General features: G+C 50.9%; 1 protein-coding gene across 2 annotated transcripts; it reads right to left on the bottom strand.

Annotated features, from left to right (window-relative positions):
* Positions 1-401: 401 nt before the first annotated feature.
* FBXO31 (F-box protein 31) lies at positions 402-21357 on the bottom strand. 2 transcript variants are annotated; one of them, XM_031555470.2, is made up of 10 exons: positions 20928-21357; positions 15802-15873; positions 13717-13803; positions 10676-10752; positions 9265-9432; positions 8633-8707; positions 6957-7066; positions 6112-6265; positions 5174-5538; positions 402-4044 (listed from the first exon to the last, which is right to left on the bottom strand). In XM_031555470.2, the coding sequence occupies exons 1-10, from the start codon at positions 21313-21315 to the stop codon at positions 3822-3824; spliced, it is 1719 nt and encodes a 572-aa protein (XP_031411330.2). In that variant the 5' UTR covers positions 21316-21357; the 3' UTR covers positions 402-3821. The 2 variants fall into 2 exon arrangements, with proteins under 2 accessions (XP_031411330.2, XP_085090925.1); XM_085234799.1 differs by lacking the exon at positions 13717-13803 and having other exon boundaries at positions 20928-21356.
* Between the last annotated feature and the right edge of the window lie 59 nt (positions 21358-21416).

Here is a 21416-nt window from a genome sequence, read left to right on the forward strand (position 1 = left end):
AAAACACACAGGGTACTCCTGCTTGGGGCAAGTAGGAACACTAGGCAATGAAAGAAAGGGCAGATCGCTTTAATTAAGCTAATGAGCTCGGCTGATCCGAGTGTTTTTTCTGTGAAAATCCAAAAGACTGCAATCCAAACCAAAAGCTGTGATGGTACATGTTAATTCAGCACAAAGTCAGCAGCACTCACATGCTGGTAAGCTGCCTCCCACATCCCCAAAGTGTCGCTGCCCAACTGCAAGCAGTGCCGCCTGCCTGACCTGCAGCCCTTTGGCAGCTGAGCACAACAGCTTATCAGCCACACGAGCACCCAGCTACGAGACAGTTAATGTACCATCATTCCCTAAACTAGCTAGCTGAGATAACACACCCCATTTCCACACGACACCCAACACTCCCATTAAGTTTCACTAGGTTTTTTTATTAATAAAAAGCAATAAAAAGCCATCTTTTGAAGGCAAACGCTGAGCCAGCTGCAGCCTTTTCCTGCTGTTTACACCTCCAAGCAAGCTTGCACGTGGATTTGCCCTCTCCCCAACACAACTTCCCTGTTTATTTGCCACCCGTCCCACCGCGCGGCTCAGTGTCACCACGGAGGAAAGCTGGCAGCCCAAGTCACAATTGGTTCCACCCTTTTTGCTCCTCCTGCCACAAAACAAACACCTGACGAGGCAGCACGGACTGAAATAGCACAACCGCAGCGCTGTCACAGTGCATTTATAGCAGTGCTATCGGGCCCAACACAAACAAATGGGCTGGAGGAGGATCTCTGATGCTTGTGTTTTCCAGCTGGCCAAAGCCGTGTGTTTTGACAACACAAAGCACAACCCAGGAGCACAACACAGTCTGAGCACGTAAGTCATTTGCTTCAAGTTCCTAAATTGGAGTTAATTAGACGCTGTGGCTACTGGGGCAGTGCTGCTCTGCAATCTAATTGCAAGCACTGTGTTTATTGCAGAACGTTTCCACCAGGAGGATTCCTACCCAGGCAGGTTGTTTTCCATCTTTCTCAGCATCTGGAGCCGAGATGCAAAGGCAGCCCTCCCTAAGTTCTTCCTGCACAGAGCGAAAAGAACCAGGGCACAGCAGCAGCAGTTTGTTACCACCCTGCCAAACGCTGCCACATCCCAACAGCCTGCCAGGCCTCGAGGATCAGAAGGTGAACAGGGAAGGGAAAGGAGGAGCACGGATACAGGGCTCGCTATTTTCACCGCCTCTGCTCTAGGCAGAATAAAGCCACGGCAGGTTTGCCTTTCATCAGGACCGGCACGCTCTGACACTTTGAGGCCAGGCAGGTACAGCACAAACCCACGGAGGCAGAGCTGACACGTGGAAGGCAGCACTTCCCAACACGCAGCTCTCACCTTCAGAGGGGATCCACGCCAGCCATCCTGAGCGTCCTTGTGCAAGCAGCAAAACCCGGACCGAGCAAAGCTCTCCTGCCACCTGCTGCCCAAGGCAGGCTCTGGCAGCAAGGAGAAGCCGAGCTGCAGCTCGCAACTCCTAAAAGCACTCCGTGACACAGCACTGAATCATATTCATGCTGCCTTTACGCATTCAGCTGAGCCAACACAGCAGGTTACAGGAGACACCTGCTGAGGTCAGTGTCTGTACTCACGAGGCAGCGCTTCAGGTCCCAGGCCGAGCTTGCAGCACAACACAGGCTCATTTGCAATCTTAGAAAAGCAAAAGCTATTAAGGCAGCTACGCAGAAGTGCAGGGTTGTCTTATGTCTCTTCTTCGCCAGGCGAGCGGGGATGTTGTGGGAAGGAGGAATGCAGAAATCAGAACCACAGGCACGGCGCTGATGGAAGCAGAGGTGGTTTTTAGGGACAAGTGATTTTAAACCAGCTGCCCAAGGGGGTTTCTCTCAGCCCTCCAGCTCAGCTCCCTGCCTCTCTCCCAGCCCTGCACAGCACAGGGGCGAGACCACAGCCAGCCCTTCCTTCTGCCCACACCAACAGGCACATCTCCAGCAGGCTGCTCAGAAACTCCTGTTGCAGCTTTATTCACCAGGACGGGAACAGCATTTCGGATCCTCACCTCTAACACACAGCCAGCTTTTCCACTACTGACGAGGCGGCAGGAAGCAAAGAAAAAAGCGCCCCAAATCGCCTTCATGTTCCCAGAGGGTTGTGAAACTCTACCCAAAGAGACAGGTTAATCCTGTGATGGATGTGACCTTCTGCTCTAAATCTCTGCTGGAGGCTCAGATCTCACGCAGCCCGAGGGAACGCTCCAGAGCCAGAAATGGCAAAAAGCCCTTCTGACAGGGAGGATGAAAAGCTGCTCAAAGTGCTCCCTAAGAGAGGGCTCAAATCCTTCCTGCACAACACGTTTACAGACCAAAACCTGCGGAGTTCTGTTAGACAAACCCACCTCATCCCTGGGGAGGATCTGCAACAGAGGACGCGTTTTACTTCCGACCAAGGCCTTCCTCACCAACTGCTCTCTTCTTCACACAAAGATCCCAATTATCTCCTCCTACAGAGAGAGGATTAATAACGAAATGTGCTGGGATGGTTTGGAGCACAAGACACAATTTGTACATTAGCTGGGCAGGATTTTCCTACGCTGCATTGCTGAGCAGAATTACGGCCTGTGGGGAACCTGGCTCTCCCAACAGCAGCCCACAGAGGCATCTTGGAAAGAAACTGAGCCCAGGAGATTTCTGAGCAGCAATCATCTGGGATGAAACACGCGTGGCTAGAAAGGGAACAGAAGGGTCTCGTGAGCAGAGCAGCAGCATCAACCTGTCAGCACCAACCACAAAGTGAGCCACAGACACCAGAACTCCTCACTGCACAGGGCAACCTGATAACTGAGGTCGCAGCAGTACCAGTGACAGCATTCCTGCTGCCCAGCACAGACAGGACTCAAAAGGCTGCATTGGGGTTTATTTCACCCTTGTTTTTTTTTTCCCCCCCCCTCCGTTAGATTTCAGGCCCAGCTTTCAGCTACAAAAGCAGTTCTGAATGCAGCAGCTTCTGCTATTCACTCCCACTTGCAGCTCTGTACCCAGCTCCTGTGAGAAACAAGAACCCCCTGCGCTGAGGGAAGCAGCCCTGAGCCCCAGGGACAGCACAGCCATCGACCTTCAGGAGCCATTCCCAGGGGAGCCCTCCCCTTGCTGCCCAACGGGGGATTTCTCACAAGGAAACGACCCTCTCTAATTACTCAGCCAGAGATGCAGGTACATGACACACCAGCCCCTCTTGATGATGCAGCACCCAGAGAAAGGTTTCTGGAGAGGAGGACGTGCTTGCTCGGCGCCGATGCAATTAACATTAAGCAGCCAGCCAGTCTGCAGCAGGGGATTGAGCAGTTTGCAGGAGGGTAAAGCAGTTCTCCCAAGAGGACAGACAGGCCCGGAGCACAGCAAAGGCTTAAATGAATCCCCTCCCTGAAGGAGAGCTTGCTCCATGGGAAACTCCTAATGGCCACTGCAGAGGGTTCGTGTCCATCCAGTTAATTAGCTGTTCTGTGATCCAACTCTGAGCTTCAGTTATTTTTCTTCCAGTACATTCTTTTTTTTTTTTTGCAATAAGAAAGCTCCGTGTCCTCCTCTGCAGGATCCCTTCAGCTATTCAAAGCTATGCTACAGACCAAGGACTGCTAGGGGAGCAGTGAGGGGCAGCAGGGAGGAAAGGGCACTCGTGGATATTTTAACAGGGGTGTGTACATTGGGGGATAAAAAGGCTTTATTAAAAGTGCATGCTTTCCTTCAGAGGTACGAAGAGCAAGGAATCCCCAGCATATCTCTGGTTGGGGAGCGCAACAGCCTTTGCAGCCCCTAGCCCTGTCCATCACAAATCACCCATCAAGTAGCCAACGACTGAATATTCTTCAGCATTTCATCAAAAGCCTCACGGGAAGGCGCTTCGGCGTTCTGGAAGGAGACTTTGATCCGACTGTACAGACTGAAGGACTTCAGCTCCAGCCAGATGAATCCAAAGCGATCGTCGTCAAAGAGCACAAAAACACCGGGCGTTCGCTCGGGGCTGGTGAAGCCATGGCCAGCAATGAGCCCCGTCCCGTAAAAACTGCAGGGAGAGAAGAGCAAAGAAAGGTTTGGGAACGGCCAAAATTACCCAATATTTAACAGTTTTTAATAAGAATACGATCAATCCAGAGCCAAACACGCTGCTGCAGAGCAGGGAGGAACCAATTCATTTGGTTCACATCACAAAACACTGGCTGATTTCATTTCAAAAACAGAAAGCTATTCATTGCTATGTATATTTATCTGAGCACTCCTAGAAGCTTCTGGCTTCTAATTAACACCTGCAAAGCGAGAATGAGCTCTTCTGCAGCTCAGGCCAGTGATTCAACTGAGATTTATTTAATTCTGCAACTCAGAGATCAACCTAGGTGCAGACAGCCCTCAAAGGAAAGAAAACACATGGGGAGAGGGCGACCAGAGAGGGAAATCTTGCGACAAAGCCAGGGGAAAGGCAAGAAAGGAAAATCTTAATAGGAGCTGGGGAGGAGTAAAGGTCAGTCTAACCTCCAAGCAGGCAGCAGGTGGAGCAGGGTTTGATTCAAACACAGCTTGCGTGTGACAGCAGGGGCCTTCTGGGATTAACCAGCTATTGGTAAGCTTTTCCATGAGCACAGATGTTTGGCTGAAGGTCACCTGCCTAAGCCTCAGCTTCTGGGCTCTGTTTCCACACCTCATTTAGCATGCTGCTTCACTGAGCCCAGGCCCCGCTCCACGAGGCTCTCTGTGTACCTGCACCTCCTGCTTACGCTGCTCAGCACCTTGCAGATTTGGTGCCAGGGCAGCAGATGCCAGGGAGAGGTGGGAGGGAGCACTGTGTTCCCACAGCCAAGGAACACAAATGACACACAGGAACAGGAAGCAGCTCAGATATCCGAATATAGGAGCTGAGCAGCCCTTGGAGGGGATAAAAAGGTAAAATATAGAAAGGTGCTAGCTCTAGGAGGATAAAAAACAATCTACAAAGGAAGCAGGATTGCAGATGGCAGCATGGTTAAGAAAGAAAAGGATCAAAAGAGAGTAAGAACAGGGCAGCAGAGAAAGAAAGGCTGAGCACAAAGGGCTGGGAGATCCGCGTGCAGGTAAAGGGCAAACAAACACAGCACGTGCTTCAAAGATTAACTCTTCCAGTTTCAAGAAGCAAACGGCACAAAACAACTCGCCCCCATTACCAAATGCGGCAGGTCCGGGGGTAGTCCTCGTTCCTCGATATCACCCCCATGGGCAGCACGAAGGGCTGGGATGCTGGAGCCTTGTCCTGGGCTGCCAGCTCTGCCACAGCCGTAGTCTCTTCCCCTTCGGCACCTTCTCCTCCCTGGGGCTGTGCAGCAGGTGAGGAGGCAGCCTGCTGGAAGCGATCCTCGTCCTCCCTGCGCTGCTCCTCCTCCTGCTCCTCCCGCCGCACCTGCTCCTGCACCTCCAGGACAATGCGAGAGAGCTCACTGAAATCACGAAGGTTCTCGATGTCAGGTAGCTGCAGGGGGTGAGCCAGGTCTATCTCCACAGTCTGCTGCCCGGCTGGGATGTTGGGATCTCCCTGGAGACGGGAAGAAACAAAGCGGCTGCAGGGCAGGGTGCCGCACCTGGCTTCTACACAGTTCACCCTATTCTACACCCGTCAACAAAAGACATCAGGCTTTGTTCGTTGAATTCTCTGTGCCTGCCACAAACAAGAATGTTAGACCAAATGCTACAAGCTGGGCTGTACTTGCAAGGATGAAAGAAAGCATCAGCACATCAACATTGTGTCAGAATCACTCCCTGCAGACAGGAGGGAGCTCACCAGCTTGGCACCAGCAAAAAGCTGCTGCCTTTTGGTACCTGCTCCCCTGATGCACGAGTGATCTCCGATCATCTGCTACCAGTTGCTCACAGAAAGTAGCTCATAAAGACAGAAAAGGGAGGGAGAGCCAGTAGCACCGTGAAAAGCTTTGCAGAGCAAGTTGTAGCTACGCTGGCACACGTTCAGATCCACAAATGGCACCAACACCCACAAGGAAATAAGCTTTGGGGTCGCAGCACCTGATTACTTCTCCTTTCTCCTATGGATCCACGGCATCAATGAAAGATTAATTTACCAAGCGGGTGAGAGAAGGGAAAGCACACTCACAGTGATTTTAGTCCCCTTGGCTTTCCTTCCATGAAAGCTCAACATGACAATCTCCAGCCCATGGCTCCCATACGTCCCCTTAAAGAGACCTGGCTTGATGAGGTCGTCAGGGCTGCTTGGAGGGAGGTAGATGCGTCGGTATGTCAAGCAGTTGCTGTGCGAAAGGAAAGGACAGAGAAGCTAAGAGAAGACTCCCAGGCATGAAGAACGCGTTTGCAGTCAGCTCCCTGAGACAGCTCTGGGTTGTCATCACGTCAGAGGCAGGATGTGTGCTCTCAGTGTTACAACAAGCTGCAGACCTTGTCTCAGGCACGTGCAAACACACCTCCCTCCACTTCCCTCCACCAGTCCCTGCTGGCACACCAGGATGCTCCTGTTGCAAGGCCACAGAAGGCCTCAGAAACGCTCCCTGGCAGTGCTGGAGGACCTAAGGAGCAAAGCGTACCTCAATGTCTGCTATTACAACTTTGGAGTGATAGTCAAGAAAAGTTCTCGAGGACTGTGTCACTTCTGCCTAGTGCACCACAAAGCATATGCTTGGTAGCCTTGTTACTCAACAAGAGTCCCTCAGGATCACAGATACTTGGCTCTGTCTTCAAAACGAACACTATCAGATGGCTCAAATACCATGCCTAGCTATTTTAGCAAACGTGTAATGGAAGCAGTGATAATAAACCTCCATCTCTCTGCCCCCTATCTTTGCACAGAGCCTGCAGAACCCAAACAAACTGACGTTCCTCTGGCTGCGAGAGGTCATCACAAGGACCCCACTTTCAGAAGAAACGATCTAATGTGGTCTGGTAGTTGCAGCAGCCTTAATACCTAAAAAGAGCTGGTGCCCTTACTCATATTGGCTGGTGTAGATGAACTTCATCAAGATGAGCTCTTGCATGTGCTCATGGAAGATGTCCTCCAGCGTGCGACCCCACTCTTCCCGCAGCCACGTCCGGAATTCCTGTAGGAAGACAGAGATGCTTCACTTGCAACTGTGCCACATGGGTACAGTTCCCCATCTGAGCACAGAGAGGGCACACACTGACAGCTGTGTACGGGGGGGAGTTGGGAAAAAGCAAACATTGCTGCAGAGAAGGCTTGGAAAACCATTTAACAGTCATCATGGTGACTGCACCACTAGCAAGGCTCTGCACCATAAAGACAGGCTTCCCTTCACATAAACACTGTGTGTACCAATGTGACTCCTCAGAACAAAAGCACAAGCGTGACCTGTTACTGCAAATCAGCTGATCTGCTGCTATGTCCTGATTTATCCTTCAGGAACCCATCTGTGCACCCATAACAGCCCGCTCCTGTGCCCTACCCTAAACACAAAAGGGGAAGCTTCTGAAAAGCACCGAAGATTTAGGGGGTTAAATCCTGCTCATATAATAGTGATGCATCTAAATCTGAAAAAAAACCTCTTGAAGTCCCTCCACACCAGCTCTGACAAGTTAATACCCTCACATGAGTTAGCGTGCTAACAGCTTACACTGAGATAGCAGCCTACCCAGCAACATTCCCAACCTGCTTTATCTTCTAAAGCCAGATCCCCCAATTACCATAATGCCACGCATCCTTAACACGGTGCTTTGAAAGTATTAAAGCATTTCTCATCTGCTGCAGAAGCAGAAAACACTTAATGAAACCTCTCACCCAGCTGTTTCCCATTAGCAGGCAGACATCTTAAAGCACACGTTAGGAGTAAGAAAAGGATCAGGTCTGTCATGCTGAGTGAGCTGCAATGCCTGGAGCAGCTACGAGCTGAAGGCTTCCATCCTGACAGTTACATCTACAGCTTGGAGCAGGCTGAGGTAGGGATCTGCCTTGCTGGGTATGCCTTACACAGTCACGGGGTAAACAAATAAATGGAGCTTTAATCCCTCAACAAAGGAGACAAGCAGTAGAAAGGTGCCCCGCTGACAAACCCATATTCAAATGCAGCTGGTGCTCAACATTAGGAAAGATCTTCATTATACAGACAGCAGTACTGCAGAGATCAATGACTGGAGAGGGTAGCAGTGCATACTGCTGCCTTTCTCCAGGCAGCCCTGCTAACAAACAGGACCAGCACCACAGCACAGGTGCTCAGGATCCAACAGCAGTGGGGAAAACGGCACCTTGCTGGGAAACCCTAACTCTAAACCTCTGCCTTGTTCAGCTGGATGGACGGAGCAGCCTGCTCTCACACTGCTACACACTGAGGCAGGGCCAGGCGTCCACCCAGGTGCACTGTAAGCTGATCCCATCCACTGAATCCTTACATCAAACCTCAGTGCATGCAGGAGCTCCCCAAGATCCTGCAGGTCTTTATGCGTGCCCACTTCAAGCTCTGATTCAAATGAGAATCAATTCCACACACTCAAGAGAAGATGAGAGCAAATCAGCCTCAGGCTACCAGCTTGTGCTTTCAAGTACGTTCAGATACATGGATCAGTGCATTAGTTACAGGCTTAGATAAGACAGCAGTGCTTTATCTTCAGAGAAGGGACACACACACAGCTTCAAGCCGGTGCAGCACTCTTACCTCCTGCCTCCCCCCTGACATGCGGTGGTGATCTGTCTGGTTGCATTTGGTGGAGAACTCGTCCTTCTTCACTATCTGCAGTTAGCATGGAGGAGAAATGAACAGGTTACAGACCTGATGAGAGATGCCTGGGATGACTTAACTATGACTGCTTAGAGTAAATGCTTTGCACAACAAATGTTACTGAATTAGGCATGGGAGAGATCTCATTAAGAGATACTCAATGCATCAGCTATAGGACAGAGAACTAACAGCCATAACAAACCCAGGGAATTCTAATGAAAGATCTTATGCTGCTTCTCTGAGTTGTTTTTTATTTTAAGGACAAGGAAGCAGCCTCACAAGAAGCTTTACAAAGCGTTCAGCTGAACGGATGATGCTAAGTCGCCTTCCTACAGTCTCACTTAGCACTGGAAAACCAAGCAGGTCTGCGTGGATGCACCCAGCAGCTGAACAAGGCCACTTTGTGCGTCCTTTATTTCAACCTGAACACACTGCTGTTACATCCCAGGGCCGTATCCTGTCTTTTGTTCAATCTGCTTCTACAGCCAAGGCACATACGTGCACACACACACACACACACACACACACTGCCCCAGCACAGTGCTGTTGCAAACGCTGGAGGAGCTCACCTGGATGTGGCCATTATGAGGTCCCTTGTGGCCATACATACACTCAACCGTTGCAGATTTCCTCTCCATGAGATGGATCCTGAAGAGAGGTTTGAATCTCATCGGGTCATCGACGTGAGGGTCGTGAGGTGGCAAGTACATCCATCCAATGATGAACAGACCATCCACCTGCAGAGGGATGGGAAACAACACACACAGCATCAGCCTTGCTCACGTCCTTTGGAGTTCACAGCAAACAGCTCTGGCGCCTATACTACAACAGGGCAAGAGCTGCAGAACAGCTTGCTGCATTTCCAAACTGCTTTCCAGCAATTAAACCAGACCATATGCACTCACAGCACACCCCTGGTGAAGAGAGAGAGGGTTTCTTTATGAGGTTTTTCTGCACCAATGGAAAATCATCAGGCTTTTATTGTTGCAAAGGACTTTGTGACGGATGCTTGGTGCACAGGATCCGGAGGGAGAGACCACACAGCAAGTCAAGCTCTAATTAGTTTGAGAGCTCCTGCTGGCAGATTCTCAGAGTTCTGCTTCTCATGATTATCTGCTCCTCCTGGATGAGGAATTATTTGGCTCTATTATTCACGGGCAGCACAGGAAGCAACAATCCTCTCAGCACAGAAGCACAAGCGCCAGTTCTCCTCCTGCAGGTCTAACAGAATCCTTCCCTTCCAGCCCCACAGTTCCAGAGAAAGGATATTTTCTGAGCAGAGATTTGAGAGGACAGCAGAGCAGTGCCACGAGGGCACACCTGTTTTTGTAAGGTCACAGCATCACGTAAGCACTTGGATGTACTCTTCTATCAGTTTATGAAATAGAGCATTGCAAAATCGTAAGCACAGAGCAGCAGTGGCCCTGGTTATTTGTTATGGGTCACCCTGCCACCTACTGCACCCTGGGGTGCAAAGAGTAAGGGCTTCTGGCAGTTTTCTCGCCCAGTCTCAGTAATACAGCATCGAGGTTGTTCATTAACTGCTCTCCCCAGCAGGGCTGGGAGGCTCCACGAGTCTTGCATCAGCAAAGGATGGCAAAGTACAGAAAGGTGAGGTGCACAAACACAAGGTCAAAACCTTTTGCAAAATGTTCAGATGCAGGCAAAGGTTAAGCACGAAGGTAATGGGCCAGCACTGAAGTCTCTGCGGTATCAAAGCACTGTGCCAGCCCCCAGAATAGCAGCATTAGATTCTAAATGAAGCCTTGCCCTAAAACATCCCTCACATCTTCCTGTGTGTTCCTGCAGCTGGAAAACAAAAGGACTGCCTGGAAAAGGAGGTGCAAAGATCCAAGGAGCGATGTGGGCACCGACCACGTGCTTGAGTGCTGCTGTTTAGAGTTCTCAACACCACGCAGGTGGTGAAGGGGCATTCAAAAGGTTCAGCCCTCCACCACAGCCCCAGGATGAGGTACTCACCACCACGTTCAGCAGTCCCCCATAGGGCCCAATGTCCGGCTGCCACAACCCCAGGATGTGTCGGTATCGGTGCAGCACTGGGGAACAGTGAGACACTGATGTCAGCATTAATGAGCTAAGAGATAAGAATTTGGGGGGGGAAAGAAATAAAGGGAAAAAGAGACTTATCACCAAACTGCACACCACGCTGACCAATGCCACCCACAACAGCATTGTAAGGAAGTGAGGAAGGTTGCACCCAACCACTTCTGAACTGAGGCCTCCCATGAGCTCACGAGGATTTCCTGTCCTCTGAAGCCCTGCTGCACTGCAGGGGCAGGAGTTTGTTCCCAGGACCTCACACGAGCAGATACCTCAGTGGGAGACCTCTGCAGATCACACGACATATCCAGAGCTAAACACAAATCAAGTATCCACCACCTCCAGCTACCAAAAACGCACCTGATGCCTCACGCTGCAAAGCAACAGAAAATAAAGACACAGAGGCGGTAAAGAATAGGGAAATGTGAGTATTATGGGAATTTCCCCTCCTTGCAGGGACAAACTTGCCTCCAGAGTTAAGCATCCTTCTTCAAAACAGCCAATAAACAGCGGGGCAAAGCGCACACACCATGCCAGCTCGGGAGCTGCGGAACTCAAAGCAAGCTGCTATATGTCAGCAGTGCCCAGAAGCTGCTGCCCAACCCCTCTCACAGCTGCTGCAGCACAGGAGGCTTCTGCTCCTCATCTCTGAGTTGGGTTCACTTTCAATCACGCCAAAATTAAAGGGCAAACAGGAAAACTTCTTTGAATTGGGGATGATGCCTACGCAGAACCATCTTAAGGGAAGCTTGGAGATGTTCCCTGCCTCCTCTCCCAGCCTTACAGCCATGCTTTTTGTCCATATAGTTTTCAGATACAACCAGCAACCTTTGTGTGCAGGTGGCACACACAGTCTAGCACCTTGCGTGGGAACAACAGGACATAGGTTACTTCTAAGACCTCTGTGTCACAGGGATGCTCCTGGCCAATTTGGAAAGACACAACTTACAGAACCAGCGTGAATGGATAATGGTTTTTATTTCATGTCAATCATACAGGAAGAACTGAGTTTCAGTGCAGCTTTGTTCCCTTAAGTACCTGGAAGAGGGAAGACTGGAGGGGTGTTTTTATTACAGCAAAGCAGAGAACTTCCACGGTGGATGAGAACAGCAGGGAGGGTTACCCAGAGCTGAGCCAGCTGGCCCCAACAAGACTCAAAGCAAAACCCTAATTCCCTTTCTCAGGCCTGAGGGAGACTGTTTTTCCCTTCTACGAAGTCTCAGGATTGCAGCTAAACCCACTGCTGAGTTCCAGCCCTGGCTTCCCCATGGCAGGAGACGGATGGATCCGACAGCTGCTTCCCTCCCCGCTCCTCAGAGCGCAGCAGCACTTGGGCTGCTCTCCAAAGCTTGCTTTCCTCCGCTACGCACAAGACCTCCAATTCTTCTCAGTCCTGAAGAAGTCTGTCGCCTATCCAAACTTCTGAGCCCGTGTGCTACCAAGCAGAACAAGAAATACACCCCTGGGAAGCTTCAGCAGCACTCCCACCCAGGCAGGCTATTACCATACTGCCACACGCAGCCCTGCAAGCCCTTCGGATGGAAAAGCGGCTTGGGAAGGGCTGGGGTGAGCAGCGAATGCCTCAGCTCCCATCACAGGAGCTGCCTGGGCAAAGTCTGATGCCTGTGCGCTTCACCAGAGCCACAGGGCACACAGGACAAGGAGTGACAGAGAGCAAACGCCCAGCGATCCAAGCAGACACGGCAGAGCCTGCACAGCACCAAACACCGTCGGCGTGGGAAGGCACTCCCAACCCCAGAATGGGTTATTAAATCAGGAGCACGGCACGTGCTTTCATACCCCTCTGTTTTAGCTAAATCCCATTACACTGCCTGTGTCTGCTTTGAGGACGAGGCAGAAATAAGTGCAAAAGCCCAACGAGGGATCGAAGCAAGATGTCTATAAGCAAACTGAACTGGAAGAATGTAAGCAGCTCTCAGCCAGTTGCTCAGAGCGAAGCATCGCCAAGGAGTGCTGAAAACCTGGAGAAAGCAATCTGAGCTGAGCTGGCTCATGTATTGTGGCCACAGTCAACCCTGCTAAGGAAGGTTTAACAGCTGGGTGGGGGGGAAAAAAGGGGAAACAGGCAATGACATTGTAAACCACGCTGGCTGTTCCCCAAGTGACACGCCGTGCCTCTACAGAAAAGCAGCTTGAGACTTCAGATGTTTGGGGCTGCAGTTGAGGGAACAGCACAAAATGCCATTTCAGAGCCACCACAACCAGCTTGTTCAGGGCAAGCACCCAGGCAGCAACCTATAAAAGCTGAAACTTTGTACTGATTCCTGCAGCAGAGCTGTCACTGCTTCTCTCTTGTGACCTGCATTAAAGACAACGTCAGCACGGCCTGCTGTGCATCTTCTCTGAATGGCCCATGCTCAGCTGTCTTCTTCAGCACAGGTGAGTGTGCAGCATTCACTCCTCCCATTAGCACGTGTGGAAGAACTCCATTCCCAAGCACTTGTGAATTAGTAACCTGAGTTTGCAAAGTGACCTTATTCCCCTTCCCTAAGGAGCATGAAAGACAGCTCAATACTCCTTCCAGACACCAAGCAGCACAGGCTTCCCTCGCTGGTTTAATGTGATCAGCACTAACCTGAACACCTGCAGAAAAGCTGAGCAGCAGACTGAAGGGTCAGACTGCTCCACAAGAACTGGAACAGGTTGCCCAAGGAGGCTGTGGATGCCCCATCCTTGGAGGCATTCAAAGCCAGGCTGGATGTGACTCTGGGCAGCCTGGTCTGCTGGTTGGTGACCTGCACACAGCAGGGAGGTTGAAACTAGATGATCACTGTGGTCCTTTTCAATCCAGACCATTCTACGATTCTCTGAACCGCTCATGAAACCCTCCACACTATCCCAAGATCCAACCCAAAACAATTTGCTCAAAGCAACGTCACACTCCATGCAGCATCTCGTGTGTGCTCAGTGCAGGAAGCATCAACCAGCAGGGTACGTACGGCAGGTGTAAACATCTCTGTACTCCATGTGCTCGTAGTCGGGAAGGATTTTCATAAAACGCCCCGACTTCACCCGTGGGTTTATACCTGAACAGACACAGCAGGGTAAGTGCCAGAGAACTCAGCTCCACCGTCACCTTACGATGAACCTGGATCAGCTCCCTTCTCGTTTCGTTTCCAGCTGCGGTGCATCAGTCAGTGGTTTCCAATTTGCTTCCTCAGGCACAGCCAGTTAGCAGGGTTACTGCCACAGAATTTGGCATGTTCAGCATTACCCAAGATAACATTTACAAATGACATCCAGGGAAGTAAAAGCGGTCCCCCCCCAAAGCTCTGTGGGGGGACAGCAGCGAGCATCGCTGTCTGAGAAGTAACTGCATAGAGGGCAGCCCAGCTCTTGGGTTAGTGCTGCTCTCTTAACACCGGATCTCAATTCCCACACTGTTTCCTGCAAAAGTACATTTAGTGCACAGAAAAGCTTAGGTGACATCCCCCAGTAGCTCCAAATTAACTCTTCTGCAATTAAGGAGGTTTACGGGACAGCAGAGAAAATGGTGGTGGTGGGGGGGTCACCACCAGGAAACTGTTCCAAACCCACTAAATGTTCTGTAAATCTGAGCAGGAGAGCTAGGACAGCACATCTTCTGAAGCCAGAGAAGGCTGCCAAGCACACTCACCAGTCTTGGCTAACCCTGGTTAGCAACCATACTGGCTAGGATTGCTGAGTGGATATGAATGGACAAGGGCACAGCACAGTCCTTCCCCAGGAACGCGGTACAGACCATTGCAGAGGTAGTCCTCATACATCCTGTGATGCTGCGGATGCAGAAACTACAGCAGTGGAAGGGAAGACTGACAACAGACCTGTCCTACAAGTCTTATCAGACTCTGGAAATCTGCAGAATGGCAGTAGGGCCTCCAGTGCTGACCACGTCTGCAAGAGCTGGCTCAGCATCACCCAACCCTCCCACCCAGACAAGCTGAGCGCTTTCATTTCCTGTGCACAAACAGAGGCAGTGGGTGATAAAGTAGTTTTACCTGAGGATGCTCAGCAAGTCTAATAGGGAAGATTAAAACCCAGAAGTTGTTCCTTTCCTGCAGGAAGACCAGTGCTTGAGGCAATCACTGCTTCAAGGCTCAGCAAATAAAGCAAGTGTAGAAGTTGAGATGGTTTTTGGCTCTGCAAAGCCTATAGAGACCTCTCATGATTGCAACTTGGGACAGTTACTGCTTTTGCCATATAAAACAGGGTCTTATCTGAACAGCCAGAAACCACAGGTTAAATCTTGTTCTTTATACTGAGGACTACAAACCCTTACAAAATATGTGGTGGTGGAACCAGGACAACGCAGCTTGATAGTGCTGATATAGGATCTCCTGCAGGCTGAGCAAAGCTCTCAGAGCAACTTCTGACTGCAAAGGACAAGATTTGGTGACAGGGAGACAGCCTCACATGGATCCTTGCCTCCACTTGGGCCACAGATCATCCTTCTTTCTTCTCTCTGACACCCCCCAAACCACGAGATAGCAGATGTGCCTTCTGCAAGGTAGGTGCCCGCTGAATCTGAGGTCCCACTGCCACAGCCATCCCTAAAACAGCGGCACCTGAGCAGAGCCCAGCCCTGCCACGTCCTCCTCCTCCAGGAGCAGCCCAAAGGACTCCCACCAACAGCTCTTTCCCACTGGCAGCATAGAATGGCATCCTTTCACTGGGACCGGCCTTAACCTAAGTCACACTGGGGTACTGGCAGCCTCTGAATAGAGAAACATCGCTTAATTCCTCAGCGAGATCTGAACAAGGTAAAACAAATGGGAAATGATGAAAAACCTTCATTACGCTCCACAAGAAACTTAAATTCTGTGCCTTCTTCTACCAGAGGATTGGAGGACAGATGTCCCAGCTCTCTCTATCTGCTCAGTATTAAATAAAATCCCAAACGTCTCAGCTTCACAGATGCCTTTGCCATTAGAAAGCGAGTCTGAATAACTCCCACTGTCGAAGCCTAATAAATATTCAACATGTACACGCTTTCCAAGTTGGTACCGAGCAAAGACATCCAGATCTGTAGCAGCTTCATCACTTACGTTTGGCATAGACATCCCTGCAGGACACGCCTGTGATCTCCAACTTGCGCAGGTTTTCACACACACCGTACTCTGCAACGACACAGATAACAACGTCAGCTCTGGCATCGAGGCCTTTGCTATGCAGGATTGACAATGAGATGTGAGGTGAGCTCTTGCAAGCCGGGCCATCAATCCGAGAATCTCGTTGCTGTTCTGCAGAGAAAATGAAAAACCGGAGGTAACTGCACTGCAGTTTGGGAATCCAGCACTTTCCAAGAGATGCCTGCAACAAACACACAACGCAGCAGAGTTGCAGAGGCTGACATCTACACTGCAAGGGGTGTGAAATGTGAGAGACGTACTCATTACAGCTCCGAATGCGTGCCCGTTTCGATCACATCATGAGAGTGAGTAGTAATTATTTACTCCCACTGAGCCGCCCGCCAGAGAAAGCTGCTTATTAGGATCCGAAGAAAAGGTCAGGGACTTAAAAAAGAATGAAATTGAGACATAAAACAGACATCGGCGTGTACAAATATGGTTACACATGAAAGCGGATCAGATGGAGATGGGGCTGCCCAAATGCCTTTGATTGCTCACAGAACGCCCTGAAAACAAAGCCAGCCACAGACCTTAAAGGCTGCTTTGAAGCACAAAATGAAATCATCCCCTTTTGTTTGCTGGAAGTCAACACCCGACTTCTAAGAAATTCTAAGAAATAAAAGCAAGGACTGATATCTCACTGCAAGGAATCCTTAAGAAAGCAGAGGGAGGAAATGAGAGGAGGGAGATTCCAAAAAACCCATCACAACAAGCAACAAGCACGCTGCTGCAGCACTCCTGTTAGATCTCAGCGTGCAGAGCTATCCTCCTTGACATCTAATTCCTCCATACTGCAGATCAAACACAGCTTCCCCCAGCAGTGCCAAACACCAGGGCTGCCAAGCACTGCTGCAAACCGAGGATCCATTTTTCATGCAGGAGAAAAGCAGAAGCGTCCCCGAATGAATCCCGACATCATTCAGTCTATAAATACAGCACTTGTGGCACACATGCATGATGATAAAGCAACCACAAAGCTTACCGTCAGCCTGCCTATGGGGACACACACACTCAGCATCACATTGCTTTGGGTAAACAGCGAGTTCAATCGAGGTAAGAGTGGGCAGGAGGTACAAAAGCACTGCCCTTCATTACAAGATGCAGAAGCCCGTGGCAAAGCTCCTGCTGACCTCCACGGCAGAAGTCAGAGGAAGCTCAATGCATCAAACACCAGGCAGGATGAGGAAGCACAATTAGGCAGAGAGCAGACAGACGAGCTCGCAGGAAAGCGCGCCCAGCCCAGCATAAACAAGCCTCTTAGTTCTGGGCTGCAGCCCAGCCCTCCTGCAGGTCTATGAAAGCAGAGCTGAGCTGGAGGCTGCACACAGAGCACCCTGCAGCCATCCCACGGTTGTCCCCCCCCCCCGCCAGGCTCAGGGAGGCTCTCAGCTGCTGTCCACGTGTGTGCACAAGTGGGTACGTGTGCCTCGTAACTGCACCAAAGGGGCAGAGGGAACGTTATGTTTCCTCAGCTGATCAGAAAGTCACAGGCCTTGTGAGCTGAGGGAAGCAGGGTGGCTATAGCTTGCTGTTTGTAAGCAGCCCTTCCACCTGGCTACACAAGAGGCAGGCTTTGTGCAGCAGGCATTGCAGCTAGGTTACGTTCAGCCTCACGGAAGATATTCATACTGCATCAGAAAGGGAGGAGACACACGGAGGATCCTGTCCAAATGGCACCTCTCCACGCTGCCAACAGCAATGCCCACATAGAGCCTTCCCCCAGAAGCCCTCGTTTCTCCCCATTTTGCCTCCTGCATCCATAAACCACCCCAAGAGCAGCCCCAGAACAGATAACTGCCAGCACGTACCCTGAACAACAGAGCGTGGTGGGATGAGGTTTGAGGTCAGAGCTCTATCTCAGTTTCATGCAAGTGCCCTTGACAACCTGCAGGGAAATTCTAGGGAAGCAGAAACGCTACAAAAGCTGCAAACCCCACTTCTCTGCAGGTAGGCTCCCTTAAAATGGACTTATCTCAGTGCTGCAGCTCACTGAGTCAAGTACCTTAAGGAGTTAACAGAAATATACAGTTAGAAATAATCCTGCTTCAAAAGTAAGGATGGAAATTGGTTTTGAAGCTCTCCCTTGACCAGCTGCAAAGGCTGTTTTATTAGGTTTATAATGAGTGCTTGGAAAACGTGCCAAACACGGCGACACGGTGCTGTTTCCATGGCCACATGCATTGGAATCAAAAAGACTTGGAAAGATATAATGAATCCCACTAACACCTTTCTAAGTGTAATCTACTCCCTGCCCATGGCAAAGAGAGCCCTCCTTGCAGCTGTGACATAATCTCCTGGAAGCAGGGAGTGTTTCCACTGTATTTCAAATAATCAATCAAAGACCACTGCTTTTCCCTGTGTCTCTCAGCAGCTCCAAGCACTGTATGTGGACACCTGAAGCTCAGAGGGAATTAGGATGCCTGGTAGAGCCTGACACCCTTACCACTGCTAAGGTTCGACAGTGCCTTGGCTAATCGTGTCTTCTAATTAGTCCTGAATAAAGGTATGTTTGCAAGGCCATGCACAGAACAGAAGGCATAGAAACTTATTGGATTATTTCAGACACCACAAACATGGGAGATTCTCAGGTCAGCGCTTCTGAAGGACAAGTTTGGAATTGGCTTCTTGTTTCCAAAGGCTTCCAAGCACTTCTCCCAGTGGAAGGCTTGTAGTGACCAAAAGGAGGAGCTGTGATCTGCAATGAATGAAGGCATTTGTGGAAACCCTGAAACAAGAAGATGAGTGGCTTCAGACCTGCAAGCTACAAACACACCTGGGGAAGAACCTCTGAAGAATGGCCAGTGCTGTGCACCTGCCACCAGCAGCGAGGAACAGCAAGCTATGGGCTTTCAGACAGCACCCGGACCAAGAACAAGGTGGGATATGAAAAAGCACACCACAGTTCTCTAAAGATACAGATATGCAGGTTAGGGCCTTGTGACATACTAAAACCACATTCTCATTTACTAAGGCCATGTAACATAGAAAATAGTTCCCACTGTGGGAGCATGGATTCTCCGGAGCCCTGGAAGAGCTGAATTCCACCCAACAGCCCTCACTGAGCACACAGAGCAGACTTCCACGCTTCTCCCCAGGAACTCTCCAAGCCTTGCTCAAGCTAAGCGTCCTCAGCACCTTGGCTGACACTTCTGCAGGTCCAAAACTAATGAAGATTGTTGTTACAACCCAAAGCCTTTTCAGGCATGTTCTAGAAGGGGTTATTCTGAACCACTGCTCTGTTTCTAAGCATTCTGCTATGCTGCTTTAAGGTAGAAGTTGTGGCCTACCAGGTGCTAATCAAGGTAGGTCAAGCCATGAGCAACGGTGCTTTAATTCAGCTGCCACTGCAGAGATCAGCAATCTCCTATTTATAGACAACACGAAAGCAACTGCAATCCTCTTCTTGCCAAAGAAGCAATTCAAAGACATTGTTTACCCCAAACAGTTGCAATGATAAAAGGACAACAGTCCTAACAGCCACAGCAGCAGGGTTACACAACAGCTTCTGGTTAATCCCTGCAGTCTCCCCATGGACAACCACCAGGAGAAGCCACCCCTGCACTTTCAGGACAAGCCCTCTGGATGTTTGGACCATTCACAACACGTTTTCAAGACTGTTCTAAAAGTGAGCCTGCCCACAGCAGTACAAGAGGAAAACATCAGTTCTGAATGGGCAAAGCCAGGGTTTCCCACCCCCAGCACTGCTGCTGCCCATGATGAAGGTACAAACTGGTTCACACAAAGCACTGCAGCAACTCTCTCAGAGATTAACTGTTGCGTTTCATTTCAGGATTGTCTTTCTTTTCCTATCTCAAATAGTTTTATTTACACAGGACAGCCGCAAAGTCAAAGTTGACCACTAATTCCTTAAGAGTACAGCTCTGGGGCATCACCAGCAAGCTTCAGACTGAACAGGCCATCAATATAAGGGGTACGGTTGGAGGGGCACACATATTCTCACCCTATTCCTTTTCACAGCAGGACACAAAGGCATGCATTCAATGCTGCAGTACCACCACGATGGCAATCACTTCATGCTTATGTGCAGAGCCGTGCAAGTGAAAGTCCAAACTGAGAGCAGCTCAGATTGTGACTGATTAAAAGGCTGCAGGAAGTCTCATAAATGCCCAGCAGTTCCTGATGCTTATTTGGGCCTCACGGCTTGCACATCATGCCTTTGGTACAAGAATTACCTCCATCAAACCTGCAGCCCACCAATACGTGCTCTGGCCACAGCTGGAGCTGATACATCAGAAGAAACACAGTGTTGGGAAAGAACAGAAATTTGGTCTGAAGCACCTCTCACCTAATTGCTAACGAAGAGTATAAGGAAAGAATGGCTGTTATTTAATTAGCCTGTCACCAAGAAAGTGTTAAAGTTATTGGGATCACTCCCTGCTGAGCAGAGAAATAAGACTGCTTTGGTGTATATTTTACAAGTACAGCCTTTGTACTGTCCAAGAGTTCTTGGGTAGTGCTGATAAAGCATGAACTCATTCCTGTAAGGTTTAATGCATCCTGCTGCCTATAGCAGGCAGCCTTTCTGACACACCTACAGTTCTCACCACTGGTACCAAGACCAGAAAAACAACAGTGAATGTAAAGGACCTGGAAGCACCTGGCAGGACAGCATCACAGATGAGCACAGCAGGACAGCGCGTGGAGGGTGAAACAGCCGCTGCATTAACAAACAGGGGACAGACAGACAGACACACTGATATCACGTAAAGATGAGGAGTGAAACTGCAGCACCGGGCCACAGCAACACAGCCCGAGGCGGTGCAGAACACGGCCACTGTTTGCACTGCTGCAATGCACACGTCAATACGGTGCTCGCTTTACCTCCAGATCCCCAGTGCTCCCAGATGGGCACCCAAGGGTTCCTTCCTCCCCCAGCGCACTGACTGACCATCACCCCTTCCCACCGCCCGAAATTCCCCTCCAACCGCCTCCTGCCAGGATGTTCCCAGGCCCTGCGCCCACCGGCCCCATCTCCTCCCCAGCCACCCCAGTGCGCCCCATAACCCCCCAGCAGGCGGTACCTTCCCGGCAGCGCCGCCTCCAGATGGTGTCGGTGCGGAGGATGCGACGGAAGGTGGTGCAGACCCGGGCCAGGCTGGGCAGGTCAGTGCCGGGCAGCGAGCCGAAGATCTGCACCAGCAGCTCGGGGGGCAGCTCCAGGAGGGACATCGGCGCCCGCCCGTTCGGACCCACCTCGGCGGGGTGCGGCGCGGGCCTGGCGCACTCGATGCGCTCCGTCAATTCGTCGTCCTCCGCGGAAGCGCCTCCGCCGCCTCCAGCCTCCTCGGGATCCGTGTCGGTGTCGGGCTCGCTGTCCCCTCCGCCTCCCCGCCGCTGTTCCCGTGCCGCCCCGCGCCGGCGGCAGCCCCGCGCCGGGCCGACCCCGCACAGCCGCGCGCACACCGCCATGGCCGCCGCCGGTCTGCGCCGCGGGGCGTGGCGCGGCGCGGAGCGGCGCCGCAGGACCCGCCCACTGCCAGACGCGGCCAATCGGAGCCGCCCTCTCCGCT

This window comes from Meleagris gallopavo, chromosome 13 (assembly GCF_905368555.1).
Source record: "Meleagris gallopavo chromosome 13, MGAL_WU_HG_1.1, whole genome shotgun sequence".
Taxonomy (NCBI): Eukaryota; Metazoa; Chordata; class Aves; order Galliformes; family Phasianidae; genus Meleagris; species Meleagris gallopavo.